At 36.0% G+C, this 12743-nt stretch overlaps 1 protein-coding gene across 6 annotated transcripts in view; it reads right to left on the bottom strand.

The window, feature by feature from the left end:
* Positions 1-12743, bottom strand: part of TANC2 (tetratricopeptide repeat, ankyrin repeat and coiled-coil containing 2) — a 205023-nt gene that overhangs the window by 150320 nt on the left and 41960 nt on the right. For all 6 annotated transcript variants that reach the window (XM_087826279.1, XM_087826280.1, XM_087826281.1 and 3 more), the window contains exon 3: positions 7002-7073. In XM_087826279.1, coding sequence (XP_087682405.1) covers positions 7002-7073 — 72 coding nt within the window. The remainder of the gene's footprint in view (positions 1-7001; positions 7074-12743) is intronic.

Genomic DNA, 12743 nt, shown 5'->3' with positions numbered 1-12743 from the left:
GTTAGGTGGGATAGCAAAGAAAACAATCCCATCAAGTTGAGTATGAACTTCTGGGTTCATCTCTGAGCTCTTCATGCATGGATCTGGTCCTAAACAATATACCCCAGGCTTTGAGAACACAGCAACAAGATATACCACCACTCTGATCCCAGAATGGACACTGGATCACATATATAGAACTGATCTAAAGAGCACTGCAAGTACTTAGAAAACTGAACTGACACACTGAAACCAAAGCCTCCAGAAGGTAGTTAGGAACCTTTGTCCTGAACATAACCTGGTCAACTGGCCACTGACACACACACACACCCACACCCCCCCATCAACATTCTCTTTAGGTTTTAAATAAAATCCAGGGTGTCATGTCATAATATTCAAAATGTCCAGGATATAATCCAAAATTATATGGCATATGATGCAACAGGAAAATCTCAACTTGAGAGGAAAAAGTCAATAAACAAATGTCATCCCTGAGGTTACAGATATTAGAATAAAAAACCAAAGGCCTTAAAGCAACTATTAAAACAATGTTTCAATAAATAAAGGCAAGCATTATTGAAAAGAACAGAGACAGAAAAATCTCAAAATCTGGTGTGTATTTTACACATACAACACATCTCCCTTCAGACCAGCCACTTTCAAGTATTCATCAGCCACATGTAGCCAATAGCTGATAACTACTGTATTGCACAGTGAAGTTCCATACCTATATCCAAAACCAAGTTCAATCAGTCTAGAGTATAAGGTAAAAAGTGTGATCTAGCCCAGCCAGGCGTGGCTCAGTGGTTGAGCACTGACCTAGGATCCAAGAGATCGAGGTTCGACTCCTGGTCAGGGCACATCAATCCCCAGTCGGGGGCATGCAGGAGGCAGCCAATCAATGACGACTCTCTCATCATTGATGTTTCCATCTCTCTCTCTCCCTCCCTCGTTCTGAAATCAATAAAGATATATATATTTTTTAAAAGTGTGATCCAATCACTAAACACTGGAAAGATCCAAGGGTGGTAACTCTTACCATATCCCTATTCAATTTGTCTATATGGTCTATGCAGAAGACAGAGAATGACAGTGAATTTTTATAACTTATTCAGGTGTGACTTCTGCTGCTACTGCTTTAAATGTAGTTTTGTCGCTACAGCAAATCAACATATCCTGGCACCTGGTTTGTATTTATTGACTTGAGAATGAGATCACCATAAGCAGTATGCATGCAGCTGTCAGAGTTAGCTATACATTTTCACTGCCCTACTTCCTATTAATTCTCCTGCTCTAGGTAATAATCTAATCCACAGGGATCTTAACTGCATTTCCATTCCATAAGCCACCACGCTGATCTACTACACTGATAAATTCATGCTGATTAGACTTGGTGAACAGAATGCAGCAACTGATCTAGCTACTGTGGTAAAGCACATACATGTCAGAGGATGGGAAACAAATCCCACAAAAATTCAGACGTCTTCCACACTGGTGAAATTTCTGTGACCCTTATGGTCTTGAGCAGTCCAAGAAGGCCTTGCAAGGTGAAGAAGTTGCTGCACCTATTCACTCTTACTAATGAGAAAGATGTACAATGTCCCTTGAATTTCTGAAGCAACTTGTACCTCATATGGGTATGCTACTATGAACCATTTACCAAGACTGCTGAGTGTGAGAAAGGCCCAGAACAAGAGAAGGCTTGGAAACAAGTATGGGCTGCTGTGAAAGGTGCTTTGACACTTGGGTAATATAACCCACCAGATCCGATGTTGCTTAAAGCATCTGTGGCAGATAGGGATCCTGTATGGTGTTTATTGTAGAAATTTAGGTGACTCTCAAGGCAGACCTCTAATGTTTTATTTTAAAACTATGCTATCCTGTGCAAGTAACTATTGTCTTTTTTTGAAGAACAGTTTTTGGCTTACCACAGGGCCTTAGAATGAATGCCTGACAATGGGCCTCCATGTTACCATGTGACCTGGGCAGTCCACTATGAGCTAAGTATTGTTGAACCAACAAAGCAATATGGTTAGTGTATACGGCAGCACTTCATCATCAAAAGGAAGAAGTGTACATGAGATCAGCCTTGAGCAGGTCCTGAAAGCATAAATTATTTGCATGAGCAAGTGGCCTAAATGCCCATGTTTCCTACTCCTGCTACACTGCTCCTTTTCTCTAAATCTGGATATATTTGATTTCAGGAAGAATTCTCTGTCACCATCTCATGGGGTGGGGGGATAGAAATGGTAATCATGCTTGTTTACTGACAGCTCTGCACGATAACATGAGGATGACAACAACACTATAATATCCTACTCCGGGGTAGTCCTAGAGAATGCAAAGGGAAACCCTTCTTGGCAGAAATGTGAACCAGGTACCCTAGCTGTTCATTTTGCCTGAAAGGAGAGATGACAGAGGTACTGTTCTACACTGACTCATGGACAGTGTTTAATGATATGACTGGGTATTCAGGGCTTTGGAATGAATAATTAGAAAACTGGTGACAAGGAAATTTGGAGATGAGGTATATGGATAAACCTCTCTTTGAAAGGACAAAGAGTATGATGTAACTTGTATACCATGTGAATGCTTACCAAATAGCAAACTCTGCAGATTAGATGCATAATAACCCAGTAAATAAGGTGACCTGTTTGGAGGACTCAGCCAGTATCTACCCAACTGCTCTATCCTTGACCAATGGGCTCATTAACAAAGAGGCCATGGTAACAGGAATGGAATTTATATAGGGGCTCAGCAATATGGACTTCCACTCAGCAAGGCCAATGTGACTATACCACAGCTGAGTGTCCAACCTGCCAACAGTCCATGCATGCTACAAGCACTGGGGAAAAGGTAGGTGGATGCCATCATTCATGAGATGGTCAGCCAGTTATTTCTCTACTCATTTGTAGCCCCTAATGGTTTTCCATTACTTCTTAATAAGTCAACTATGAGTTTAAAATAAACATTGTTTATAGTGTGAAGGTTTTCAGATTGTCTTAGTCTGCCCCCTTGTGGGAACCAGCTCTTCAATGTCTCACTGGAATACAATGTATTCTATCCAAACTGCTCCTCAAATGAAAGAAAACAAAAAAATGTATCCACTCGATAATAATTTTACTCAAGGCTTTACTAATAGGTTCCCTCCTCATCCTCTGTTATCCAACTGTTTTTGAACCTTCATTAAAATTTATAAAGTTTTTCAAAGAGGTTTTTCTGTTATCTCTTGCCAGAAAAATTTAGATAAGAATATATTAAATCAAATCTTTGTAGATGTCCAACATTTCTTTTCCAACCTTTCAAGCTGCTATGCTTTTATTCCCTTTCTTTCATAAATATGGATAATCAAGGAGTGGCTTCTACAAGGCTTCTAGTGCTAACTAGGCCAATTATAATACTAAGTAAGATACTTAATGTGTTCTGACACAAAATGTGCTTGGGGTTGCATATTCCAAGAGTTTAAGATGTTACTAAATAAATTATTATGAATCATTTTGAAAATATGAACACTCATAGCTGAGGAAATAGTTGAGTAAATAGTGGCTTACTTATGATATGGACGATTATACAGACTTTAAGAAATTAGAATTTAATTATGTCCCTGGAGATATGACTAGGTTATACTGTTAATTGGGGGGGAAAAGAACTAAAAATGTATTTTTTAAAATATTCAAACTAATACACATACACAATTCTGATGAACCAGAATTCCTAGAATTGATGAGCTTCCTTCATAAATGTGATGGCATAAATGCAAGACACTGGCACTGTGCTAGATGCAAAGGCCCTACCGTTAATGAACTGAAAAACAGAAATCCAATAAGACCAAATATAGTAAACAACATAACCCAATTACATACAATATACTATAATGGAAAACAGAAAATAACCACCCAACCTTAGAAGGCCACACTGGGGTTAAACTGGCATATCAGTTTAAGTCATATTTCAAGAGCCTCATTTGTACACAAATCAATAGATAGTTGATAGTCTGACAAACTACCTACATTCAACATATTTCTCACACTGCTTTATTTTTCCAGTGACAAAAGTAATAGAAGTGGACATCAGATCAATATGTGGCCTGGGCACATCCACATACTTTCCCAAGCACACTAAGTGTGTTCATTCTTCCCTTGAACACATACTGACAAATTTTTATATGCAAGTGTTCTAGGGCTACAGTGGTGAACCAGGCAAAGTCTCTGCTCAAATAAAACACTTTCTAGTAGTTGAGACAATAATAAACAAGCAAATAAATAATTAATTTCAGGTAATGATAAATACTGTGCAAGTTATGGCCAGGTATTTAGGTAGGATGGTCAGAGAAGGCCTCTTTCACCTAAACAGAAATCTAGAGCCATTTAGTCAAGAAAGTAAGTGTACAGGTCTTGCAAAGAAAACACTCAAATCAGTGAACTGTATGAAAACAGGCCACACAGGTCAGATCTGCTCACCCTGCTTTAGAGCACTGCTTCCAGTCACAATGGTACAAATCAAATAATGAAAATATTACACCAAAGTGGAGTAAACTGATAAGGTTTACTACTGGAGGTGAATGGCATGGACATTAGCTACCCTACACTGTGTCCCAAGGACTGCACTTACTCTAACATCTCCTTTCCTACACATTGTTTCCCATTGAGTTTACAATATTTCACTTATTATTTTATGTATTTATCACCAATTCAGACCTGAGCCCTTTGCCTAAAACTTTTCTAAAGAATATTAATGCATCAGTTTCTATCAATCTCATTTCCTGAGAATGTGTCTTCTGGGGGCTTCTAACCTACTCCAATCTGCTCTGGTTGCCCTCTGTCCCTGTCTTTTCATTGTCATCCTGAAGATTTCTTCACTTTCTCCTTTGTTAAATTTCCCATTTCTTGTAACCCATTTCTTTTACTTGGCTGACTTTCTCATTTTGATGGATTACATCCTACAATAGATTCCTATAAAAGAGTACAAGGCAGGCAAAAAAACCCACCTTACATGTCTTAAAACATCTTAATTTTATTCTTATACCTGATCAATAGTTTCGATGCATATGGAGTACTAAAGTTGAAATTATTTTCCTTCAAAATTTTGAAAGCGATGCTCCATTTTTCATTCAGTTTTCTAATGCTACCACTGAGAGGCCCAAAACCAATTGATTCCTGTTACTTTGTATATGACAAGTATTTTTTCCTCTCTGGAAGCATGAAAAACCTGTTTGGCCAATAATTTGAAATTTCACCACAATGTGTTTTTATTTGTGTGTATATTCATCCACTGTACTGAATATTCACACTCAGTAAGCCTTTCAACCAGGAACCTCAAGTTCAAGAAAATTCTCTTGAATCGTTTTGTTGATGATTTCTTTCCTATTTTCTCTGTTGTCTCTTTTGGGACTATTACTTGAATATTGAAATTCCTGGACTGGTCCTGTAAGTTTCTTAACACTCCTCACTTCTATAATCTTTGTCTTTTTGCTCAACATTTTCAGAGATTTCTTTCAACGTTAATTTTCTAATACTTCTGATCTCTGTTATCAGAATTTTAATGTTGAAAGCCTCTCTTAAAAATCAGAATATTATTCTTTATGGTATCTCCTCCTTGTTTCATGGCTGTATTATTTTCTTATTTCCCTGAGGATGTTAATAATGGTTCTATTATTTTCCTCTGCAAAATTTTTGCTCTCTCCAAATTGCTTTATTATGTTTATTTTAATCTCCATCTTTTATATTTTAAGAGAGTTTCTTTAAATACCTAGTAATCTTTGATTAGCTGCTCATACTTAGGAGAAGAGGCCTCAAAGGCTGACTGGGAGCTTTGATACATGGAGTGATCTAGCTGAATTGTTTATTTAAGAAATCTCTGATGACTACATTTATGTGTCTTTCTTTTTAGTCCAACTCCTCAAAATGATTAAGTAGTAGTAGTATAAGTTAAAATTTCCAAATCAACCTGCATAAATTATTCCTCTTTTTATTCTCCAACAAACTATTTCATAAAAATAATACAACCCTAAAACTTAGGAAAAACAAAATTGAAGGAAAAATGGAACAGGATTATAGAATAGAGCTTTTATAGAATTAAAACACTGCACATTTGTAAACCTAAGCTTTGTTTTATTTGTAAGTAAAGTCTCTAAAAACCAAACTCAGTAATGACTGCTGAAATTCTGTAATATATCCACCATTTTAGGTTCTTAATTCTCATTCTCTTATGAGATCACTTCATTCATTCAACAATATTTTTTCAGTAACTACTATATACTAGAAACTCATTCTTGGAACTGAAAATACAGCAATGAACAAATCAGACAAAATCTCCAACCATGGAAAATTCATTCTAGTTTTGGACAGAGAAAACAAAATAAATACAAAGGAGATAAGTACAGTGAATAAAAAAGAGAGTGAGTGTGCTAGTCATGTAATTTTTAATAAGGTAATTAAGGGAAGGCAAGGCCTATCTAAAAATTTCACTGATACATTATATTTTTACCCAGTTTAAAAGCTGTCACTTCAAAAAAACCAATTAAAAGCCTATGATAATAAATTTTAAACAGATAAGGAAAATAAGAAGATCCTAATTTAAGACAGTAATTATAAACAAAAGCCATTTCTTCTGAGAGAGCTAAGACTACAAATATAGCATTGACGAAATTTTAAAAAGCCAGTGTGATGATACTCCCAACAAATGTTACTGTTAAATGTTACTTTCGGTAAAATACCAAAAGTGATATCCAAACATACACCACAATGCTCCAAAATCACTTAAAACCTTAATATCATTTAAAAATGACATAAGACTATTTTTCATTTTCTTTTATCTTTAATAAATGATACCGTACAGAACTTTTTAAATTGAATTTATTGGAATATAGAACTTTAAGACTGTAACATTTAAAGCCCTAAATTTAAAGCCTTAAAATACCTATGCTAGACCCAGTGAAAACCCCAGTCCTCAGATTAAGTACTAGGAAGGTATAGCTGATATCTTTTCTTTTTAATTTAATAGTAAATTCAATGAAAATTTACCTTGCCCAGAGCGGCTTTGGCGAGAGTCAACACTTGACTGTCTTCGATCCGGTGGTTCCTCGCTCCCTCCATCTGCATAAAAGTAGAAAAAGCATAAGCAAATAGATAAAAAACTGATGTAATATATTCTCTGATTCTGCCTGTATCTTTTCTTTTTTAAAAAATATATCTTTATTGATTTCAGAGAGAGGAAAGGAGAGGGAGGGAGAGAGATAGAAACATTAATGATGAGTCACTGATCGGCTGCGTCCTGCACACCCCCGACTGGGGATCAAGCCTGCAACCCGGGCATGTGCCCTGATCGGGAATCGAACTCCAATTGCCTGGATCCTAGGTCGACGTTCAACCGCTGAGCCACGCCCGGCCGGGCTGCCTGTATCTTAAAATTACTATATTTATATCTATCATTTGTTTTCATTTCTTATCATTTCAATCATTAAAATACTTGAGGATATTTCCTATCCTCATGGAACCTTTCCTAAACCAAAGGGTCTTATCCTTAGATTTTTTTGTGGGGATAGTTTCCTCTCCCCTCTTAAAGAGTGTTCTTTCGTTATCCATATACACTCTACTTTGCATACAGGGTGGGACACAAGTAGGATAACAGTTGTACATATGGAAAATAATACAAGAATTAATAAATAATAATACAAGAATAAACCCTGTTTCATGTATTCACAACTATAAACCTACTTTTGCCCTACCCTGTATAAAGAAGCAATGTTATCAACTCTAAAGTTCATTCACAGAATTCCAGTTTAAAAGCCTGATTTAAAGCAATGTCTAAATTAATCACAGTTGCTTATCTGTCTAATGTATGTCAAATAATCCCCAGGGCTATATGTTTTACTATAATAAAAATTACATGTTTTATGAGCGATAAGAATATTATATAATATATGAAAGAGCAAAGTAAATCAGAATCAGAAAAACTCAGAAATGAGAACACAGAAAACAAGACAAAATTAAAAAATAAAACAAAAATCATTTCAGTAATGAAGACTGAACTGTAAGAAATGCAAGAGCAAATAAACATAAAAAATATTTTAAAAACAGAAGGTAAAAGAATGAAAATCTTTAACAAATTCTTATAAAAAGAAGAGATTAAAAAGCATTTGGAAGAAGGTGACGAATGTCGGACATAGGCAAAGATCCAGCATATGGATAAAAACAAGAGTACTTAAAGAAGAAAACTAAAGTGAGAAAAAGAACAAATTTAAAAACCAGAATTTAAGAAAGCTTTCCAGAGAGGAAAACCCACTGATTGAACAGGTACAGAAATAAAAAAGGAAAGACCTGACTGTCCAACTCAAGTGCGAACTTATCAAATCAGGGCTGAGATAATCATCAGAGAGCATTTGTTTTTTACCAGAATACTGAGTTAAATCCAGCAAATAATATAAAATAATACAGGGTGGAAACAACTTTACAGTTGTGAGTATGTGAAGCACAGAGTTTATTCTTGTATTATTTCTTAATTACTGTATTATTTTCCATACGAACTATAAACCTACTTATGCCCCACCATGTATATTTGTAGTAAGTCTTTAACTCATGTTTGGCGTTATAATATAAAACAACATACCTTTAATACTGAGAAACATTGTTAATAGATCTCTCATTCCATTATTTCAAAGATTTATGAATAATGTGATAGGAGAATTACCATGTAGGATAGACAGCTTTCAACTCAGGTGTATTAAAGCACTAAAACATTCCTAGTAAAGAAATACCAACCATATAGAGAATATTCAGTACTTAATGATTTCCTATGAAGGAATTATTAAAGTTAAGGAAAGGCTAATAGGAAAGTGCCTAAACAATTCTAAGAAAAATGTGTTTTTTTTCCCTGTAAGTAGGGGATACTTTAAATGATTCATTCTTTTCAATTCAGAATCAAAATATTACAGTTGGAAAATAAACAACTTAAGTGACTTTGAATTTGGCAGCCCAACCCCATCTTTAGTGTTCTCAGCTAGAATAAATATTAGATTAGATTTCTGGGTTCAAATTTGGAAGTTGTCTTCAATCCTCCTTTAGGAACTTCAATATATGACCCTAACTGAAGGAGTGGGGAAGTATTAAAACTGAATGGAATACAAATACATATATATTAAAGGTTTACTATTCAGATATGAATAGCATATACTTAATGAAGAGTATACAAGAATTGTATGCACTTAATGCAACAAGGACAGACATGTTCTGGAGGACCATAAATGGAATTTAAAGAAAATGCAAAAGGAAGACCAGGAACATAAGCCAGATTTATTTATTAGCCAAGGGCCACTTATAAAGAGGTACATACACACAATGTTCCCTGGCTACATAAGCACTCTGATAACCAGAAAAAGATAAAAAGCAGCTCACCTGCTTAGGGTTAGAAAAGAGAAAAGAAACCATGATTTGTTCATTATCTATTCTCTGCTGGGTACAGTGACAGTAAGGTCTTTACAACATTATCTCATTCAATACTAATAACAATTCTATGTAACAAATATTAGGCCAATTTTAAACGTAAGATTCAGATTCGGAGAAGTAAAGTGACTTTCCCAAAATCACACCGCCAGTAAGTAGCAATCCTAAAATTAAAACTGTCTGGTTTCAAAATTCTGCATTCTTTTCAAGACTGTCCACTGCCCTCTATCATAATACCACCACCAACAAAAAAACACCATTAAGGTGGGGGTGGGGGGAACAGAAGGGAGGTGACAGCAAAAGCAGACAGACAGATTAAGAGGCTACTGAGAAAATCCAGTAGAAGGATGAACACTTGGGCTAAGTGAGTAGTGGAAGTGATCATATTCTGGGAATATTCTGAAGGTACAGTGGAGAGAATCTGTTGTCAGAAGAGAAGAAAAAAAAAACAAGCCAAGGGTATGCCAATATTTCGGGCCCAAATGATTGTTCTGCAATTTACTGAGACAGGAAAGACTGAGAGAATAGGTTTGTGGATGAGAAAAGTATTTGGAGCTCGGCTTTGGACATACTAAGTTTGAGGTGCCTTATACAAGCAGAGATGGACATACACATGTCATCAGTACGTAAGTCACACTTAAACTGTATGACATCCCAAGGAAAAAGAGTATAGATAAAAGACAGGTGGGAGAGGGAGGGGAAGGGGGAAGGGGAGAGGGAGGGGGAGAGGGAGGGGGAGGGGGAGAGGGAGAGGGAAGGAGGGAGAGAGAAGGAGGGAGGGAGGGGGAGAGGGAGAGGGAGAGAGAGAGGGAGAGGGAGAGGGAGGGAGGGAGGGGGAGGGAGAGGGAGGGGGAGAGAGAGAGAGAAGGGGTCAGAGGAGTAAGCTTTAGGGCTGAATCCAACATGTAGGGACTGGGGGTATGAGAATAACCAACAGACAATAAGAAGTAGTGGCCAGAGAACAGGAACAAAACTAAAGAGTACCGAAGTCAAGAAAAGAAAGGGTTTCATGGAATGAAAAAAATCAGATGTTGGCCTGGCCGGGCAAGGCTCAGCAGTTGAGTGGCAACCTAGAATCCAGGTGATCGGAGTTCGATTCCCGATCAGGGCACATGACCAGGTTGAGGGCTCGATCCCCAGATGGGGGCGTGCAAGAGGCAGCTGATCAATGACTCTCTCATCATTGATGTTTCTCTCTCTCTCTCTCTCTCCTTTCCTCTCTCTGAAATCAATTAAATTTTTTTTTTAAATCAGATGTTGATAGGTCAAGTTATATTAAGACTGAGAATTGATCATTAAATTTAGTCAATGTAGATGATTTAGCATGGTTCCTGTTTTGCAGTAGGAGTGAAACCTAATGGGATTAAGTTCAAGAGACATTAGAAAGAACTTCTGGAAAGGGTCTTGTTTCCCCTAGACGTGGAAGACAACCCACTGGGATCCTGGATATTCTGGCTGCCATCTTACAAATACAAAGAAAATAAACCATAGGATAAAATTAACATTAAGAAAATTAGGGTAGAGAGATGGCAGATACCAAAGTCCTTGTAAACCAGAGGTCAGTAAACTAGTCCACAAGCCAAATCTGGCCTGACACCTATTTTTGGTGAGCCAGTGAGCTAAAAATGGATTTTACATTTTTAAATAACTAAAAAAAAGTTAAAAGAATATTTTATGACACCTAAAAATTATATGAAATTTAAATTTCAGCATCCATAAATAAAGTTTTATTAGCACACAGTCATGATCACTCCTCTATATACAGTGTATGGCTGCTTTTGCGCTACAATGACAAAGTTCAGTAGTTGTGACTATATGGGCCTGAAAAGCCCTAAATATTTACTATCTGGCTCTTTTCAGAAAAATTTGCTTACCCCTAATATAAGCAATTCTGAGTCAAATTTTCTGTTACTTGCAACCATAAAATCCTAAATAATACATTCCCCTATACAAAGGCAGTACCAAATTACTTGATGATATTTAAAGAGGAAATGTATTATAAGGTCTCTATCAACTTATTTATACTGCTTTCCTTTCCCTAAAATGCACTTGACAATACCTCCAGTTGAAAATATAATAAAATTGTATTCAACATATATTAATGGTGCTGGGTACCTAGCACAGCTGAGTTGGACTTCATCTTTGAATTATTATTATTTATATGACCTTAGGAAAATTAAATTCTCTGAACCTCAGTATCCTTACCTATTAGTTGACATAGTAATACCCTATGGAGTTATGGTGAGAAAAAAATGTAGTAATGTACATAAAATACAGCATGCCATCTGCCACTAAGTAAACATTAAATGATAACTGGAATCTTCATCTATCATCATCATGATGAACAACACCCTTTCACCAAAAGACTACTTAAATATCATTTCCTATCTTCTCTATAAAGACTTTCTGGATGCCTACCAGAAAGAATTAATTGTTCCCTCTTCTGTGCTTCCATAGCACATTATACATATCTGTTTTACAGTACTGCCACACTGTATAATAGTTAATTATTTATATAACTATTTCTGGATTGTAAAATGTTTAAAATGTGCCTTTGAAAGCCTTCTTCATCATATTTTCAGTGCCAACTTGGAGTCTGTTATGAAGTGGGTATTCTAAAAAAAAAAAAAAAATTTGTTGACTTAATTTTGTCAAGGGCCAGCTGTAAAATCAATGCATTCATCAAATCAAATCAAATTCAAGAAAAAAACAATAAGCGGTATTGATGTGGTTTGAGACATAGTTTAAAGAATTCACTGTTTTCCTTTTCTTACCCAAATTATAACTATAAACAAAACATGAGCGGCATTATTCCAAAGCACTATGACCTCATCCTCCACATTAAGCTCAGTGATCTTTCTTTATCATTAAGAATTTTCATAGGTGTTGAATTAATCTGCATTAGTGAAAGAAGGGAATTCTGGATGCCTCAGAATTATTGATTTGGGAATTTCATTCGACTGATTATAACGTCATTAACCAAGACAGAGAACAGAAGATGAAGGATTGGGAAGAAAAAATAATATGCCACTTTAACCAAAGATTCAATTTAAAGTCTGATTTAATCTTAGCCCTTGTTTAGCACTTCATTAATTCTAGATCTAGAACTAGATGGAGGGAAATATGAATAGCCAGAAGTGAAATTATTTAATCCCTTGATTTTTTTTCTGAAAACCAAATAAGTCACTCTCAAACAAGGGTTCTGTAATGATTCTCAATTCTCAGCCCAAATATTTATGCTTCACTTTTAAATTCATTATTATACTAGCGAGCTCCCTATTCATCTAGTTGTATGAAAATGGGAAAGGTCCATGTATAACAACT

The sequence above is a fragment of the Miniopterus natalensis genome, chromosome 17 (assembly GCF_054644295.1).
Source record: "Miniopterus natalensis isolate mMinNat1 chromosome 17, mMinNat1.hap1, whole genome shotgun sequence".
In the NCBI taxonomy this organism is placed as follows: Eukaryota; Metazoa; Chordata; class Mammalia; order Chiroptera; family Miniopteridae; genus Miniopterus; species Miniopterus natalensis.
This window is presented reverse-complemented; position numbering and strand designations above follow the sequence as displayed.